Source organism: Peromyscus eremicus, chromosome 2, assembly GCF_949786415.1.
Source record: "Peromyscus eremicus chromosome 2, PerEre_H2_v1, whole genome shotgun sequence".
NCBI classification, from domain to species: Eukaryota; Metazoa; Chordata; class Mammalia; order Rodentia; family Cricetidae; genus Peromyscus; species Peromyscus eremicus.
In genome coordinates, this window is record NC_081417.1 from 72,225,188 (window position 1) to 72,242,697 (window position 17,510).

The 17,510-nt window shown below is 45.1% G+C and overlaps 1 protein-coding gene across 1 annotated transcript in view; it reads right to left on the minus strand.

The window, feature by feature from the left end:
- The window catches only part of Abca1 (ATP binding cassette subfamily A member 1), a 121,729-nt gene that overhangs the window by 39,387 nt on the left and 64,832 nt on the right, over positions 1 to 17,510 (minus strand). The window contains exons 8-17 of the mRNA XM_059254355.1: positions 15,762 to 15,851; positions 12,828 to 13,068; positions 10,514 to 10,653; positions 10,044 to 10,160; positions 6,154 to 6,351; positions 5,304 to 5,509; positions 4,568 to 4,744; positions 3,891 to 4,113; positions 2,229 to 2,450; positions 1,091 to 1,295 (exon numbers count right to left, since the gene is read on the minus strand). Of these exons, the coding sequence (XP_059110338.1) occupies positions 1,091 to 1,295; positions 2,229 to 2,450; positions 3,891 to 4,113; positions 4,568 to 4,744; positions 5,304 to 5,509; positions 6,154 to 6,351; positions 10,044 to 10,160; positions 10,514 to 10,653; positions 12,828 to 13,068; positions 15,762 to 15,851 (1,819 nt within the window). The remainder of the gene's footprint in view (positions 1 to 1,090; positions 1,296 to 2,228; positions 2,451 to 3,890; positions 4,114 to 4,567; positions 4,745 to 5,303; positions 5,510 to 6,153; positions 6,352 to 10,043; positions 10,161 to 10,513; positions 10,654 to 12,827; positions 13,069 to 15,761; positions 15,852 to 17,510) is intronic.

A 17,510-nucleotide genomic window follows, 5' to 3' on the forward strand; every position in this document is an offset into this window, starting at 1 on the left:
CAGGCATGATCCAAGCTAATGCCATCTCAGCATTTCCGGCATTTTCTAGCCACACCCTCTTTCTCCTTGACATGATCTTTAGAGGAAAGAATAGACCGGAACGGAGATGGAGGTGGACCACTAACTTTTGTTCAAACCTGCTATGTAGATCATGTACTCTAAACATCTCCACAGCTTCCCAACAATCCCAGATGGCAACACCATCCTCACTTTAGAGATGAGCCAAGTGAAGGACACAGAGTCTACCCAAGGTCATTTACCCAGTAATTATAGACTTAGAATTTGAATCTCAATCTCTATGATGCAAACTGTATATTCAATGGAGGAAGCTCAGGTTTAAAAAAAAAAAAAAAAAAAAAAACATTGCATATAGGCTTCCTCTACTTATTGGCTTCCTCAGAGGGGAGTCACAGGGTAAACAAGAGCCTAAGTTCACCTCCTAAAATCTGATCTTGTATGGAAATGTATCAAAGAGGGTTGCTGTTAGACTTGGCAAAGAAGGCTAAGGAAAGCATCACAATTAATTGTTACCGAATACTAATGTGACTAAACCATGGTAAGTGCTGAGATCTAATATATTATATTATTCATAACCTGTAATTAAGAACCAGAAGTTCCCACAGGGCTTCCATCTCTGGGGACATAGAACTCCAGAACCCAGTCAGCACTGAGAGGAATCTACCAGGCTCTGACCCAGTGTGGTCCAACTGGGGTCATCCCCAAGCAACAACACTTAACAGCCATGTGACCTCAGATAAGTCACTTAAATTCCTAGTTAGATCTCTCATTTGGAAGCCGTTTACCATGGCAAACACCCCACAGCAATCTTCCCAACCAGAGGACGTAAAGTGCTTTGCACAGTACCTGGCACATGGGCTCAGGCATGAGTGACGTGGTGGTAGGAAGAGGTGTGCTTTCAGCACAAGTGACTTTCCTTGTTCTATTTGTTTTTCACAGGTTTAAAGCCCAAGCCATTTCCCGGGGAGCACCCTCATCCTTCAGCAATTGCAACCCAAAAAAAAGAAAGATCTAGAGACAGAAAGGGTCTTCCTATATCAGTTAGCCAAGGCAGTCCAGAAGCTTGGGGTACCTGGAAAGACAGCTTCGATGTACCATGTCATCACTCCATAGAGGAAGGTGTCAAACAGCATCATGGACACTGCGGTGGTGAGATTGAAGCCGTCTTCCTCCACCGGGCTCTCAAAGAGATTGTCCCATTGTACCCCGATGCCTTGCTCCTCGAAAAGGGCAAAGTATTCACAGCCAAATCCAAAAGCCACAGGAGACAGAAGGCTCTGAGAGAAAGAGGCAAAAGTAATGGGTTTCTGTCCTTGTCGCTCTCATTTATCTCTTCTAATGTAAATTCCACCTTGAGAAATTTGAATTTGCAAATTACATCAATCATAAGGCATGTAAGTGTTCTCCTAGAGCCCCTTTGAAGAAGCGGACTCTCTTGCAGCATATAAAATGATTTCATTTACAAGCACTCATTATGCACACACATTTCAAAAATGCATGCATGAGAGCAGGTGAGACTTTTAGAACTGTATGCTTCCCAAGATATTCCAAGGCTCAACAATCCTGTCCCCCATTCAGCCTCATACTGACATTTATCAAAGAACTTTCACTGATCAGTCATTGAATATTCGGGATCAGAGGAGCCACTTTAAGGCTTGACATCTATGAGACTCAGCTGGAGCTACTTGCAGTATGCTGAGAGCCTATTAATATCTTATCAGTAACCCAGGGGGCAGCTAGTGAGTGGTTCTCACTGGTGTTCTCACATGCTCAAAGACCACACCTATACTGCACAAAGGGAGAAAAAAATGTCCTGGGCAAGTATCTGTGGGAGGGTAAGTCATGTTCTGTCTTGTTTAATTCAGAAATTATTACCCAAGTCCAAGTACCAAAAAGGATATAAGAAAGACAAGCAAGGGTCATGAATGAACCACTTGTAGCCTCATGCTATCCATGACCATGACTTTGCTGTGAGCTTATTATGGCCAAAGAGCTAGAGCAGACATGGTGTTTATTGCCTACACTAGATGCATTCCCTAATGTTATTTATATCCAACCAGTTCAAGGTACAATCTGATCTCTGACAAAAATCAAATCCAACCAGTGATCATTGTAAGGGCAAAGGAGAAACAATTTAGAGAGGAGTACAGAGTGAATGTCCAACGCCAGAGTTCAGGGGTCAGGACTACAACCTCCACAGAATTACTCACAGCAAAGATCTTGATGGAGAAGCCCACATAGTCCTGCCAGGCTACGCACAGGACGTAGGGCAGGTACAGCGTGAAGTAGATGATGCCTCCACAGGCTGCAGCCAGGTTGGCCCGGGAGAAGAGCGTGCTAATGAGGAAGCACTGCAGGATGGTCACCATGGCAAACACAGACAGGAAGACAAACACCACGCTGGGGTCACTGTAGGGCAGCAGGTTTCCTAGCTGGAGAGGAAGAGTCTGGATGAATGTGGAGCCTCGGCAAGCCCAGTCACTAGCTCATGTGATCGTAATGCTGGTTTTTACTCCTAACTCTTTCAGAGATAATGTAGGAGAACCATGCTGCTCAACTTTCTGATGCGGAAATCCAAACCCAGGAGAAATAACTTATTCGAGATTACACATGAAAAAAAAATCACAGCAGAATGATGGTAAGTGCAGTCTAGGACCTTCTACTTGATCTCAGTTAATTATTTTGCTCTGTTTCTCACCTGGCTTCTCCTTGTCTAAGGACAACTACTGCCTCTAAGAAAAAGTTGTGTAAGACAACAACCCATGCATCCTTTCTCTCCAAAAACATAGAAAAAGGCCAGATAACCTTAACCTTTCCCTGGTAGCTACAAAGTTTTCATTCACGCACTCATCTAAATACTTGTGAATATTCTGAGTCCTGAGTTCACCTGTAGGGACAGTGAACTCAGCAGACAGTGAAGCAGGCCCTGTGAATACGAAGTTGTCTTAATCAGCTCCCACACACTGGCCAGAGGACCCATACCCTTGTCACAAGGCTTAGGTCACTGCCCTCAGATACCAGAGTGTGAGAAAAAGGGTTGTTCCAGAACTGCATGCAAATGCATCTTGGTTCTGTCATCCTGGGGTGCTTTAGTGATGCTCTGGCCTGCCTTGAGCACCATAGGCAGGATACACTGAGGCAGCCCACAGCACATACTCTACACAGTACTTGGCATCCACAAGTGCTCAAGAATAATATATAGTAGCTATGTTAAGATGAATGCTACATCCTTTGACTTTGTTCTCTGTCTCTCTCCTAGAAAACACTAACTTTTATAAGAGGCATCTTTATATGAAATAACTGTTGAGGCAAGAAAGTTGAAGAGTAGATTCGTGTATGAGACAAAAATTTCACTGCCCAGACTCCACTTTAAGGGAGGGCTTACCTGGCTATAGGTAAAAGACATCCAGATGTTAGCATCTCTGTTGTCATAGCTAAGAGAGCTACTGGACCCTGAAATACCCCTTTCCCTGGTGAGACCCCACCCAACGACTGACAAAATGGAACAGAAGGTATCAAGCCTCGGGGATAAGACTTTGGACTTCTCAGCTCAATGTGGGAAACTCTTGGACAAGCTGTATATTCTCCAGAGCACTCCACTGGGTTGCTTAATCATGCTTCCCTCCGCTCTCTGCATGACCCAGCATGTGCTCCATCCCTCCAGATAGTGATCCCTACTAATATCCATACATCAAAGTCTGCCTCAGCCTCTTCCTCCAGATATCCAAACCTGTACTATCGTATAACTTTGGACTATTGCTTTTACAAACTTGGAAATAATCTCCACCCAATACTCCTAAGGATCAAACCTTAAGTACACAGTGTGGTACAGGTAAATTTATGCTTTTCTGGAAGGAGTGGGGCCACCTTACCTTCAAGATGACGACCAGCAGGCCAGCACTCACGAGCAGAGGGATGAGGCTGCTGATGAACCAGCTAAACCAGAGAATGCCATTGTCCAGACCCATGATCCGCATGGTCTCCTTCAACCGCGCCTCCTTCTCATATACAATGCCCTTGATGATCACAGCCACAGAGTAAATCCAGGCCAAGGTCATGAAGAGAGGCATGGACCGGCTCATCACCCTCAGGAAACTGGAGGCACAGATAAAGAGCATGAGAAAAATGAAAGAGGCATGTGTCAGCCAGGCTTAGATCCAAGGCCTTGCACATTGGAGGAAATACTACATTTGGGTCACCAAGGGAAGGCCCACTGGACTCTCAAATGACCAAATGTTTCATTAGCAGTAGACAAAGAGATAAGAACCTTGGCTGACAGAGTATAGGCATCCAAAATTTCTTTAGGGGATCACTTTAATAACTAGGAAATGGGGGTAATATTAAAATAAAGGTAAGTTACTTTACTAAGAACTAAATACGAAGGGTAGGGGCAGAATCCAATTTGGTCTCTCACTGAAGGTCAGTGTCTCTAAGACCATCTCCTATCGACTTGCTTTCACTCTCACACTGTGCAGGAACACGCATGTACACATGCACTCCACATGGAACTGCTCATTTAACAAAGACGTTGGCTTGTTGGCACACTCACATGTCATCAACATAACAGGGGTAGGGCATCTGTTGCACATAGACGCCCGTTTTCTTCTCGGTTCCCGTCAGCACTCTGATGATCGCCTGCTCTATCACATCCTGCAAGTAGGCGAAGCCCCCCCAGACGTAGCGCATATCCTCAAAGGGGTCAGCCCGGGGACCGGGGTCCCAGTACCTAAAACCAAACAACAAGTGATCAAACATTCCTACAAGCACACTGGAAATTACCCACAGTTCCCCCACTCTTCCTTGGCTACTCTTCCTATTTCTCTATCTCCTACTCTTTTCTCAGTTGACAAGTACATAGATTCTTGAATAGGAATAATCACAGTGAACACACTCCTTATGGGTCTATTTTTCTTTCCCTTTTATTGGTGACCTAACATTGCACCAGATGGGCATACTAAAATTTCCTCAACCTTACTCCCTTTTATTGGTTGTCTGCCTCTTTTCATAAAAATGTGTCTGGCGAGTGTGGAGACCCCCTAAAGGCTTTCTCCTGACTTTTAAGTCCTTTGAGTTAATCTTTTGAATAGGAATGCTGAAAGAGAAAGACTAAAATTTTATGGCCTTTGATTAACAGTCCCCAGCAATGAAGTTTTAGCAAATTCATGCTGCTGCTGATTTGGGTGTTGAAATTCCTTCCAAATTGCTAATAGACTGCAGTCATAAAAGTCATCCAAATATGTTTTGACCTGGGTAAGACTGGGCTTGTTTGACGGGATTCAGCTTACCCATCCTTGATCTTATTGGTCCTCTCCACGTTGTCAATGTCCATTCGGATCTTGTACTTAACGTGATGGGGCAGCTCCACACTGCCAGGAGGGATTCCTGTGAACACGATACCAGCCCAGAACTTCCTCTCATCCAGCAGCTCCATGGACTTGTTGATGAGGCGGACTTCTGTTGGAACGGGCTCCAGCTTGTTCAGGTTGACACACTGACAGAAAGAAGGACAGTCTCATTATGACACTGGTTGCCATGAAGACAAGTGGTGGCCAGAACTCAGACTCCTTTGAGAGGCAGGAACTGGCTGCCCGAATTTCTCCACCACCTAGTCCTCTGAGATTTACGTGAAATACTGAGCATTACCTGTATTGTTTTGTGTGAGGGGAAATGATCCTGTTTTATTCTATTCTGTTTTCTTAGCAATGCTGAGTCACGGCAACTAACCAATTAAATCGATAAGGAAAAATTCTAGTCGGCCTTTTTCCTTTCTACTATTTTTAGGATTAAAGTTTTAAAGCTTTATCTGTCCCAAATTAGATTAGATAAGTTTCATAAATAATGCCTTTATAAGACAGCAATGTATTACTATTAGAATCTAGAATATCGAAACATGGAAAAACCTAGAAGATAATGGATAGAACATGGGGTCTATTTGAAGTAAAGCTGGAAGTAAGTTTATTTTCTCATGAAGCCGTTCATCTAGTGTTTATCTTGTCCACCAGGCCTGCAGGATATAGCTGTCCGTGACACCACACATTCATTCTAAGCCCTCCTTCTGCCTTTAACTTTATTTTAACATCTCAAAGGAAAAACGGTCTTGGTCTTTGCTAAAGGATGTGCACAGCAGGCCCTCACCTCCATGAAGCGAGATATCGTCCGGATTGCCTGGCTGGTTTCATTGAAAGCTTCTCTCCACGTATACACAGAGCCATTTGGGGACTGAACATTCTCGGGGTTCTTGGCCAGAAATGCCATGATGTCTTGGGCGGTCCAATCTAATCCATCCAACTTCTGTTCCCAAAACTGGTCATTGCCTCTGCTGTCTAACAGCGTCTGTCATTCCAGGAAGAACACGGGGAGAGGAAACATCAAGTTCATGGTAAGGCGCTACATCACATAGCACATCCTTTTTCACCTGCTCGGTCTGTGTTTGTGTATCTTCACAACAACTTGTAAGACCCATTACAAGGCTTCTACTTGACAGAGAAGAAGACTGAAGTTGAAAACACGATCGATATTGGCCAAGGCGAACTGATGAGCTGAGACACGAAGTCAGACCTCCGAACTCACAGTCCATAGGCTCCCCACTGTACCAGACAGTGGTTAACCGTTTTAATTCTAACAACAGTAGTAGTAGTGTGCTGAGGGATCTACTGGCATCATAACTCACACAGCTCCATGAGGGTGTAGCTTTGATACTGCCCATTTCACACACAGGAAAAGAGAACTTCAAGGATGTTAATGTAGCTAACAAGCAGGCTGGAAAACACAGGTTCCCTCATTCCAGCATACCCACTGCATCAGATCTCCCCTCTCTTTTGAGACATGGTCTGACGATGCCAAATAAAAACCCTATCTCTGGGCCGAGCCCACTCTTAAGGCTTAATTAACTCAGGGAAGAAATACTGCTGGTTAATCCAAGTAAAAGATGGTCTTTCCCAACCCCAGAACATATGGATCATGACGAGAAGGAGACCTGTTTCCCTTCACCTGTCAATGTGGAAAAGGTCACAGGTAAGCCATTCTGGTCCTCAACCAGCCAGTCCAGGGGGACTGGGGCAGAAGCCTGTACAGATGCCCTGCCAGGAAAACAGGGCAACTGCTGACTGGGAGAAATGCCAACAGCTGCCATGCTCATGTACCAGGTTCCAGGGGAAGCAGGAGGCCCTTGCTCTGCTGAGCTGGAAAAAAGCCTTAAGAGCACCTTCCTTAATCAGTCTTCTTTTCACTAACCTGGCAAGCTCTTCCCCTGGGTGGCTTCTTCCTTGTTGTTTTAATGGGAATATAATGATTTTACAGAGTGTATCTACTATAATCTCATTAACCATTCCTGTACTGCATAGCATTGAGTCTATCTCCAATTTCTCACAATAACAATTACAGTAATAACATTTTCTCTCCCATGATGACTTCTTTAAAATTATTGCCATAGGATGCATCCCTGGGGGGCGGGGCATGGAATAAAGCTATAGCACACAATTCATTCTTTGTGGATTTTGAAACTTCCACTTCAAATAGCTTTCCACAAGGGAATAAGCATGCACCCTGTCACCAGTGAGGAACCCATGTAATTTTTTTATTAACAGATGCACAAGTGTAACTCACAAAAGTCCACAGAGGCATGGGCTATCAACTCTGAAACTGCTTTATTTGGATACCTGGAAGTGAATGAACAAATAGGAGCAGAGAGATGGGATGGTGGCACTTGGCTGAGCCCTGCCCAGTATAACTTCTAAGCAGTACGGTAAGAGGACATCTAGACCAAGAGGACATCCATACCCAGTGAGGTCACTGACCCTGTGGCATCTCCAGAGAGCCTGAAAGGAATAGAAGACCTGGCATTTCACATAAAATACTAGATAGAGAAAGAGTAGGGCCTGGAGATGAAGGACCATGTCCAGTTCAAACAATTAAGAAAAAAAACACTCAGGTTAGATCAGAGGGTTCTTAGACTCAACAGAAAAGTGTCTCAGGTCCGCAGGATGTACAACAGGAGCAGATAGAGCCAGAAGCAGGGACACGAGAGCCTAAGGCAGCAAAGTGGAAGCCCCAGGCATCACCCTGTATACCAGGCTCAGGATGCTGAGGACTGAGAAACGCAAGGTGGTGGGTTAAAGTAATACTCCTTAGGTCAGGGAAGACAGTATTGGGATACAGATCCTCTGATTCCCACCGACAGGATGGCAACTCCCACTCTACATCCCTAGCCCAACCACCCTTCTGTATTGCAGATACCAATAGCCATCAGCTCGGTGGCATGCCTGTCCAGGTAGACGTCAAGACTCTTCTGGTACCCTCCTCTTCGTGCCTTTCTACCGTAAGCCATGACCAGACCTCTTCCTTGGCACTCAGCCCTGCTGCTCACTCATGCGATCTCTACTTCGCACCTATTTGTCTCCTACAGTAACGCATCTACATCTCCACTAAAAACCATCTAAGGCCCTCCTCCAAAGTTAAAGGTCCTCAGCTCAACACGGAGGACCCCCAAGGCCTGTCATGCCTTTCTTTCCCATCTCTGCTTCATTCCTTTCTATTCCACACCCAGGATTCTCTGAGATAAATCCCAAGTGAACACTACCACAGGTTTATAAGGACTTATCCCTTAAGAACTGAGAGTTTATGAACAGCCGTGGTCTCCAAAGAAACTCTTGATTTAAAAGTAGGGAAGGCCAGGCATGGTAGTTCATGCCTGTAATTCCAGCACTGGGGGAAGCTGAAACAGGAGGATTGCCATGAATTTGAGGCCATCCTGGGCTAAATAGCAAGCTGCAGGCAAGTCTGAGCTATGCTGTGAGACCTTGTTTGGGGTATTTGGGGGGTGGGGATTGTTTGTTTGTTTTGTTTTGTTTTGTTTTTTTGAGCAGGGAAACATCTATGTATGCCCAAATTCAGTTAAAATTCTCTAAATCCCTGCGCTCTCAGAGAACAATCCCAAATAGTAGAAGTGTGGATCCCAAGGGAAAGACCAGGGAAAGAAGCCTGGGGCACGCGCTGCAGTGTACAGGGTTTCCTGTGGGAGAATCACACGAATCCCTTAGAAGAGAAAGACCGGAGCTGAAGGGAGACGCATGCACCAGAGTGTGACCTAGTGCCATGACTCAGCGTGAACGCATAAGACTGTTGCTCTTGATTTTCTCACCCAAGTGCCCTGTGTGTAAAAGCTCCAAGTTGAGAGTTTTGCACAGTTGTAACAGCGCTGATAGATCAAAAAAGACTCTGGCTTTTTCAGATCAGTAGCCTGTCCAAAGAGCTCCCTCAAGATGGGTACAGTCTCTAAAACCCACCATCCTCAGGTCACAAAGGTTCAAGACCAGAAACCTGGCAAAAATCCTCCCTTGCTTCTTGATAGCAAAAGAAAGAAAAGGAAATGGCCTCCCTCACCATGGCAATAGGAAGTTGTCTAATGATCTCCGACTCAGGCTGAGGCAGGGATGATGTGATTAAACGGCTCTCAGGAGAACACAAAGGAGACACTGCATTCTCAGACTGCTCTCCTTTGGATCCTGATTATCTCTGGAGCACTCGTTCTTTTCAAGTGGCCCTGACATGTTACATGCAATTCCCTCCACTCCACGACAGCAATGCTGCATTCACCCTGTGCCTAGGGAACCAGTACCTCTGACCTGTCTGTATGCCAGATCACGCTTCTGTCCCCATACCTCCTTCTAAGATCTACCAAGATGCAGGCAAGCTACAGAAGATACTGTGCCTACCTTAGTGACTGGAGCCAAAATGAAAATACTCAGTGTCCTGCAATCACCAAACTCTACTTCCAGTTTCTGATCTTGACCTGGTTTTGTGCAAAAACTGCTACTGGGCCATGAGGGGCACTAATGCTGGCATACCCAGGCCTGTCACTGCACCTTGGTCTTTGCTTCTACGGAGGTGGTGGCTCTGTGGCTTCAGCTAATCTTACTGCATCTCAATTGGTTTAACTCACAGAATTATGATCTCAGGTATTTCTGGGAAGATGTCCAGAAAACTCTTCTAGATCAAGCAAGTAAAGTGAGCAGGGAGACACTCACACGAACAAGGTCCATCTCTTGGCTGCTCTCCATGAAGGTCCAGATTTGGGGGCTGAGTTCTTCCCACATACCCTCCAGGTCATGGAACACAGCCAGCTCCTGGAAGGTCTTGTTCACCTAGAGTCAGGCAAGGAACCAGATTTCGTACAAATGGAAGACAGGAAGAGGCAATGAGCATTCCAAAACCCCCCCATCCCCACCCCCCAAAAAAAATGACCCATCAGAGAAACCCCTGCTCAGTGCTTTCTCTTCCTCAGGAAATCCCTCCTATAGCTAGAATTCAAACACTCAGGCCAGAGAGCTGGCTCCCAAGGTTACATGTGGGTTTTCTGACTATTTAAAAGTCTCATAAAGGCCATGAGTATACTCAACACGCTCTATCTGAAGCTGCCTTCACTTCCTGTCTCTAATTCTGGGGACATGGGGGTGGGGGTTCTGGGGACAGAGTCCTAAGCCTGGACCAAGCTTACCTCAGCCATGACCTGCCTTGTAGCTGGAGTGTCAGGTGTATACAGAATCTTTCCAACAAGCAGTGGCTTGAGTGCCTTCCAAATAATTCGAGAAAGAGGACTGGACTCCAAGTTCTTCATCAAATCATTGCAATAAGGAGCTACAAAGAACACAAAAGACAGACACTCGCTTATGTACACAGCCAGATAACAACGAGAACTAAGAAGTTGGAGCCACCCGGCCAGGGCACAGTACAAATCCCCAGTCCACCATCTAACAGTCATGCAGCAAATAACTTCCCTTATCTGAGCCTCAGTTTGCTCCGCTGTAAAAAGAAAAGTTTATAACAGCTACTCTGGCAAAGCTGTGAAGAGGATTAGCTGAGGTATTTCCTGTGAGGTCTCTAAAGCACTCCATACTTGAAATAACCAGGCCCTTCCTAAGACTCATAGCTGAGCTGATCTAGAAGAACATTCTGACTGTGCACACACCAACCTAACTCAAGCTCCATACCCCCATGCCAGCCCTCACAGCTGTTTCCACTGAAAACAAATGGGACTCTTATTAGGGAAGCCAGAGGGCTCTGTTTAGACTTTAGTTTCAAGAGAAAGGCAAATATTTCCTTAATAATTAATAGATGTTATCACAAATATATTTATACTTAATAAAAATTCAAAACTGAAATATTCAAAGTTCAAACGAACCAGGGGGCTTTGCTTTAGATACCATGTAACTTCTATAAGCTTCTCGATAAATAGATGATACAATAATAGTAACAAAGATAATAGAAATGGGGGTCATCCTAGGGATCAGACCATGGCCTCACTCGTGGTATGCAAGCACTCCTGGTTGTATTATATCTCCAGAGCCAGAAGTTTTGTTTTTAAAGAAGATTTGGCCTCAAGTATATCTGTTGTGTAAATGGGATGCCCCTGGATGGATCTGTACACTGGAGAAGGGCAGACAGCGTCAGAAAACTGCCTATCCACCATCTTCCTCAGGCATAGAGAGCAACTTGTAAAGTTCGGCAGCGCTGTACTCCAGCAAACACAAGGCTCTTGTGTTACAGCCACTCACAAGAAGCTGTCGCAAGCCTGCGGTTGGAAATAGAACGGCTCAGCTGCAGGAGTGTTTTCAAGGAAAACACGGCGTTGTCAGAACTGTAACACCGATCCCTGCTGTCGCCAGGCACAGGACACACATCCACACAGAACGGCCCAAGTGTGGGAAGCGGATATAGAGTTTCAGGGTTCTGTAATGCTGTCTTGTGGCTCAGAATGCCAAACAAGCAGGAGATCAAGTGTCTGAGTGTGATGGTGCACACACGCTACCATTAACAAGAGAGTTCACCAGAAAAAGCCAGGCGCATTTAGGCTTGAATCCCAGCGCTTGGGGATTACCTAGGAATGCAGCTTTAACCAAGACACTTAACCTCTGATCCAATGAAATGTGAGGTTCCAGAACCTTCCTTTCAGGATTACTGTGAGAATGAAAAGGGTAATTTAAATAGAACTCACTATACAGAGGAAAATCTGCCTTAATGTTAGATTTTCTTATCGCTGTTGTAATTACTATAATTACTGTCACCCACTTCTAGGTGTTTATTATAAAGCTTATCTCATAGTAATACTAATAATACTTTTTGTTTAAAAATCAACATCTCATTTTTAGAAACTTTCCTGGCTTTACTGAGATTTAACTGAAAAATAAAAATGATATGCATTTGAAGTATACAATAGAACACTGAGACATGAATCCACTGGGAAGTGACTACCACAACCCAATCAACTGATACATCCATCACTTCCTGCAGACCTCTGCTCTGTCTGTGCAGTAATGTTAAGATTAACTCTCAGCAAAGTTTAAAGGTACAACACAGTGCTACCCAACACTCACTATGCCACCCACTTCCTCTCCAGAGGGCATTCATTTCGCACGACTGATACTTGGTACACTCTGACCTAACATCCCATCTCTCCATCACCCACTCAGCCCCCAGCAACCTCTCTTCTTACCAGCTTTGTGGAGTTTAGTTTTCTTTTCGATTCCACATTATGAGTGAGTTCACAGATGAGGAAAACTGGGGAGACTGACTATCAATCACCCCGCTCATCTTTTTGATAATGCTACTGAACACCTGAGATGTTCCAGCCCCCCAGGCAGAGAACTGAGAACGACTCACTCAGCGAGGACCCTGTAGTCGAGGAGCCCATGTCGTGAGAGCAGAGAGGACAGCGTCTCTGCGACTCCACAGAAGGAAGAACAGCATGCTACAAGCGAGCCGGGACCTAAGCTAGGGATGCGGACAAGGCTTCGGTGCGCACAGACACTCACTTGTGGAGTTGTCATAGAAGGTGTCCATGTCTTCCTCAGTGCTGTTGCCTCCAAAGAGGGCTTTGTAGTTGTTATCCTCATACCAGTTGAGTGACTTGATCTTCAGCCCCCCGCCCTCTGGGTGACCACAGACGATGCGGGACACAGCCTGGTAGATCTGGGTGGAGGAGCCGGAGCTATTCACGTTGGTCAGAAACATCACCTCCTGGCGCATGTCACTCCAGCTCTTTGTGCTGAACAGCTGTCAGGGTGCAGAGAGAGAAAGGAGAGGAAAGAGAAGGGAAGCAAACACTTTATTTTCTTAACCCAAAGGCTACGTCCCAGAGCACACCATGTCTGACATCACTGTGAAGCCCTGTGGCGGTCAGCTGGTGTCTTCTCTCCTCCATCTGTGGTGCTGGGACCCAAAGCACTTGGTTACTGAGTTATCCCAAACTGGGGGCTCTCCCCAGCACCCGCCTGGCTCACAGGAGAGGGTAACCACTGAATCTTCTAGCCCAAGAAGGGCGGCTGTACTTGAGATCACCGGAGTGAACCGATGGACCAGTGCCTTGCGTTCTCCATCTGTCTCAATGTTCCTCACCTTCCCTTACCCTCACTGCAGTCTCTTCCTCGGTCCAACAGTCAGTGGAGACATTTTGCAAACATGAAGCCACATTACATCCCTTGCTCTAGTTCCTCTGGCTTCTGCCATGGATCTTAAGCACGTCTTCAAGCATGGCCTAGCATCAGTGCTTTACACCTGCTGTTCTTCCTCCTAGGAGTGTCCTGACTTCTCTAGGAATACACCAGAACTGTCTTGGGAGTCAACTTATCCAACTCCCTTCAAAATGGCATCTCATTTTCTTCACTGCACAGACCCATGCTGTCACATCAGCTGATCTGTGTATTTCTGATGTCTACCCTTATGTGAGCAAACGACGCAGTGAGGTTACTGTGCTCACTGCTGAGTTGCAGGAACTGGCAAGCCTAGCCTGTACTGTGTGAGTGTCTGCAATACCACCTATTTTCTCAGCCTTGTCCGGTATACCTTCCCTCTGACCCAGAAAGGACATTCATGTCAGCTCTCACTCATCTCATATCCCCACTGCCAGGTTGACTATGTTCTTTGAGGGTCTCTAGCCTATTGCAGTCATCATAGGAGTTTATGATGAATTCTTGGCTGGAGCAAACCAGAACACAGGCCTCAGAGTTTATAGGTCTTAAGTTCAAGTTCCACTCTGACCAATGAACTCTCTCGAAGACTGTGGGTACAGCACCTAACTTCTGTGATCCACAGTGCCATCTGTGAAATGGGCACAATAAGAGGTACCTCACTGAGTCCTGTGAATAATGCAGGCAAATGAAGTCCCAGTACCATAATCCACCTGTGGTGTCCTTGTCATTTCCTGTCAACACTTGGGCTTTGAACATAGCAACTCACTTTCTCTCTAAACATGGATCAGGCAAATGTATTTCTTCATCATTACTCAGGAAAAGCAGTTGAGTGACATGTGACCAAAGTGACATGAGTGTGATCTGTCAGGAGAAGTAGGCACCCATTGCTGATACTTGACCAGGAGAAACTGGGCTCGAAGAGACAGCCAAAAATAATGTACACAATTCAGATGGACATTTTCCATCACATCAACCATGGAGCACATCATGTCCTTTTAATTATTTTGCTTTACCCCACAATAAAAGCAGAGACAATGATAGAAGAGAAAATAGCTGGAACAAACCTTGAGCTTAGAGACATCACCCCCAACCCCTACCCCACCCAGCCATCACTACTCCTGCTTTGCTTTCTCCAAGGCCAGAAATGAACAGCAGGTAATGGGACAAGGAAGGGACCTTCCAGAGCAGTGCATGGCATGTCAATGTCCACTCACAGGGCCCTAAAGAAATAGATACAGACGGACTTGTAGGGCAGTTTCTCTTTCTGTCTTCTGGCAGAACCCCAACTGGTCCACCTTCTCCACCTATCCAAAGGTCACTTGCCCTCAGAACCAGAGGAACAAATCATAGGCTGACAAAGGTCTGCTCCTAAAGTGGGCACGAGAGCCAGCCCCTCTGTCACTGATGCATGGGCACAGTTAAAACAAAAGAGAAAGACACAACAGTGATGCGTTGTGCTCAATCCCAGAGTTTTCAGAACTTTCCAAATGTGCTGTTTGTTCAACGACCACCATGAAATACTTCTATTGCCAGAAAACCAAGTATCTTTTGATATTTGGAAGGAAAAGGATGATACAAGCATGGGAAATGAGCGAAAGGATCAAAGGCTGGACCAAGTCTGAGAAAATTTCCCCATGAGTTACTGTGTTCCAGTGTACTGAAACACTGTAGTCTGCTTTGTGTATGACAGCTGGAACAGACAGTGGCTGGGACTGGTGGAAAAGGTGATGTCAGAACAATGTCCACTCTGACACACGTGACAACATGTAGCCTAAAGGCCAAAGCCGCTCAGCGTTCACTAGGAGACCATCTTCCCGAGGCTCAACCTCAAAGGCCAGATTTCACAAGGCAAACAGGCAGGGTGAGGAAAGCCACACCATTCCTGTTGTTTTGATACGATGGCAGAATGCTCAGCCTGGTTGAAAACCTCACGCAGAAGCTGCTGTCAAGCAAAGTCGGAGCACGGGGTGGGAGGTGGCACGAGAGAGAATTCTCCTCTGCAGAAATGCGCAGTGGCACAGGGGCAGAAGTTCACAGAGAAAGGTCTAGTCTAGACGTGGGGCCCTAAGCCACTAACTACCTCTGCAATACTGGTGCATTTTAATTTCTTCTTCTCCAATGGAGACCCAAATAATTTTTAGATTACTTGTGCTTCTAAAATTTAACAGCATAGCATATGACGTTCAAAGGGAAAGGACCATGTTAGCCAGACTCAGAACTAACTAAAGAAAACAACAGCAGCTAGTCTGCTCACTTGGCTGAAAGGACACAACTCACCTCTTGGGCCAGCCCCGCTAAGCTGTCCAGCAATGTTTTGGTGGCTTCAGCCAGGTGGTGGGTCGGGAGAGATGTGGAGTTTAGACTTTTCTGGAAAGAGAGGAGGAACAAAAATTCTTTGTCTCTGAGCTCAAATACAAGGCTGAAATCTCTAAATAGAAAATAAACAAGTAAATCAAAACCATTCCCAATCTTGAATTTAAAAAACAAGAAACCAACTTCTAACCAAACCAGAGAACACTGTACAATTACTCTAACTGCATGCCTGCGTGTTTATTTTTCTTCAGATAAGGAGTTCTCTTTGATGAGTGATTGCAGAAATACAAATTCAAAGCTAGTGGAACAGACAACATACAAAAATATCTCACGTGGTGCACACAGACAGGCACACACGTGTGTGTGTGTGCTGCACATGCATGTGTGTTGAGTTCTGACCAGAAAGTCCCAACTCTATCTACATTTCTGCAAGCCACATTTTTATAGGCATGGCCTTGAGAAAAAAAGTCTGTGATGGCTTGTAGAAAAAAGGAAGAAAAGAAAAAAATTCACCAATAACCAAAGCAAGAGAAGAATTATCTTTTTTGCTCTTCTGAGTCAGCACTATTTTCACTGTTTTGAACACTGAAAATTTAACACAGAACACTGTTTTTATATTGTTAGTCAACACCTTGTATTCACTAATTAATGTATTTAGTTGTTGTGATACATAACCTAGCTGCACAGCAAACACGAGAAAATAGTTAATTAGACCTAAAGGAAAGATAAATTATGACATAAAACTTAAGGAGGGAAACCCACAAACTCTGAAACCAGAATAGCTGCAGAAGGAAGTCCAACTTCAATTCCATGACTAGGAAGGAAGGACCAGGAAGAAAACGTCCAGGGGGAAATGCAGCATTTCTCAGGGTTTGTTTTGTTTTGTTTTGTTTTTTGTTTTTTGGTTTTTTTTTTTTTTACAGATTCTGTTTTATTTTATTCAGCATTGTAACAAACACCTAGAGAGTTCCAGACTGTTTTGACAACACTTGTCAGGTCAGGGATTGCTGTGAAATTGTAACATTGAAGCTACACAGAAGGGGCAGAGGTAGACAGGACTAACTGTACGGAACAGCCTTGGAGACATTCCTCTACCTGTATTTTTAGATGTGTTATTTTAAAGTGAACTCCAAATACAGAGTATTGAGTTATGATCATCATAATCTCAGCGGCTGACACAGTCCTGGACGCACATTGCTAAGAAAGTCTGCCTATGAAAGAATGGGCTGCAGCTGGACACACGGGCTCCACTGGGAGGGCTTATCAAGAATCAAGTCCCACAGTTCCCACACTCAGTCCTCCCAGGGACCTGTGGTCACCCATAAACGCCATACTCAGGGATGTCTGTGATACACCTCCCAGATCATGTCAATGGCTATTTCTTCCAGAGAGAGGGACTCAGGAGCTCAGAAACAGTGGGTAGCTGTTTTCACTCTCTCTCTTCAGGTTCACTTTATAACTGAAGATCAGCCCAGCAGAAGCTGAACCTGTGGTTTTCCATAGTCAAGGAAATGCTTACACACTGATAGGTCCCAATCAGAAGCGATGGGCGGTAAACTGGTTTTGTGTTTAACACGATAAACGATGTTCAGAACTATAAAGCAAAAATAAACTAGACAAAACAAAATTGCCAACCTTATATGCTTTTCTAAAATCTGAAATGTAGGTGGGTACATTTCTCTTTTGAGGTCTACAGAACCCTAGGCAAGTAAC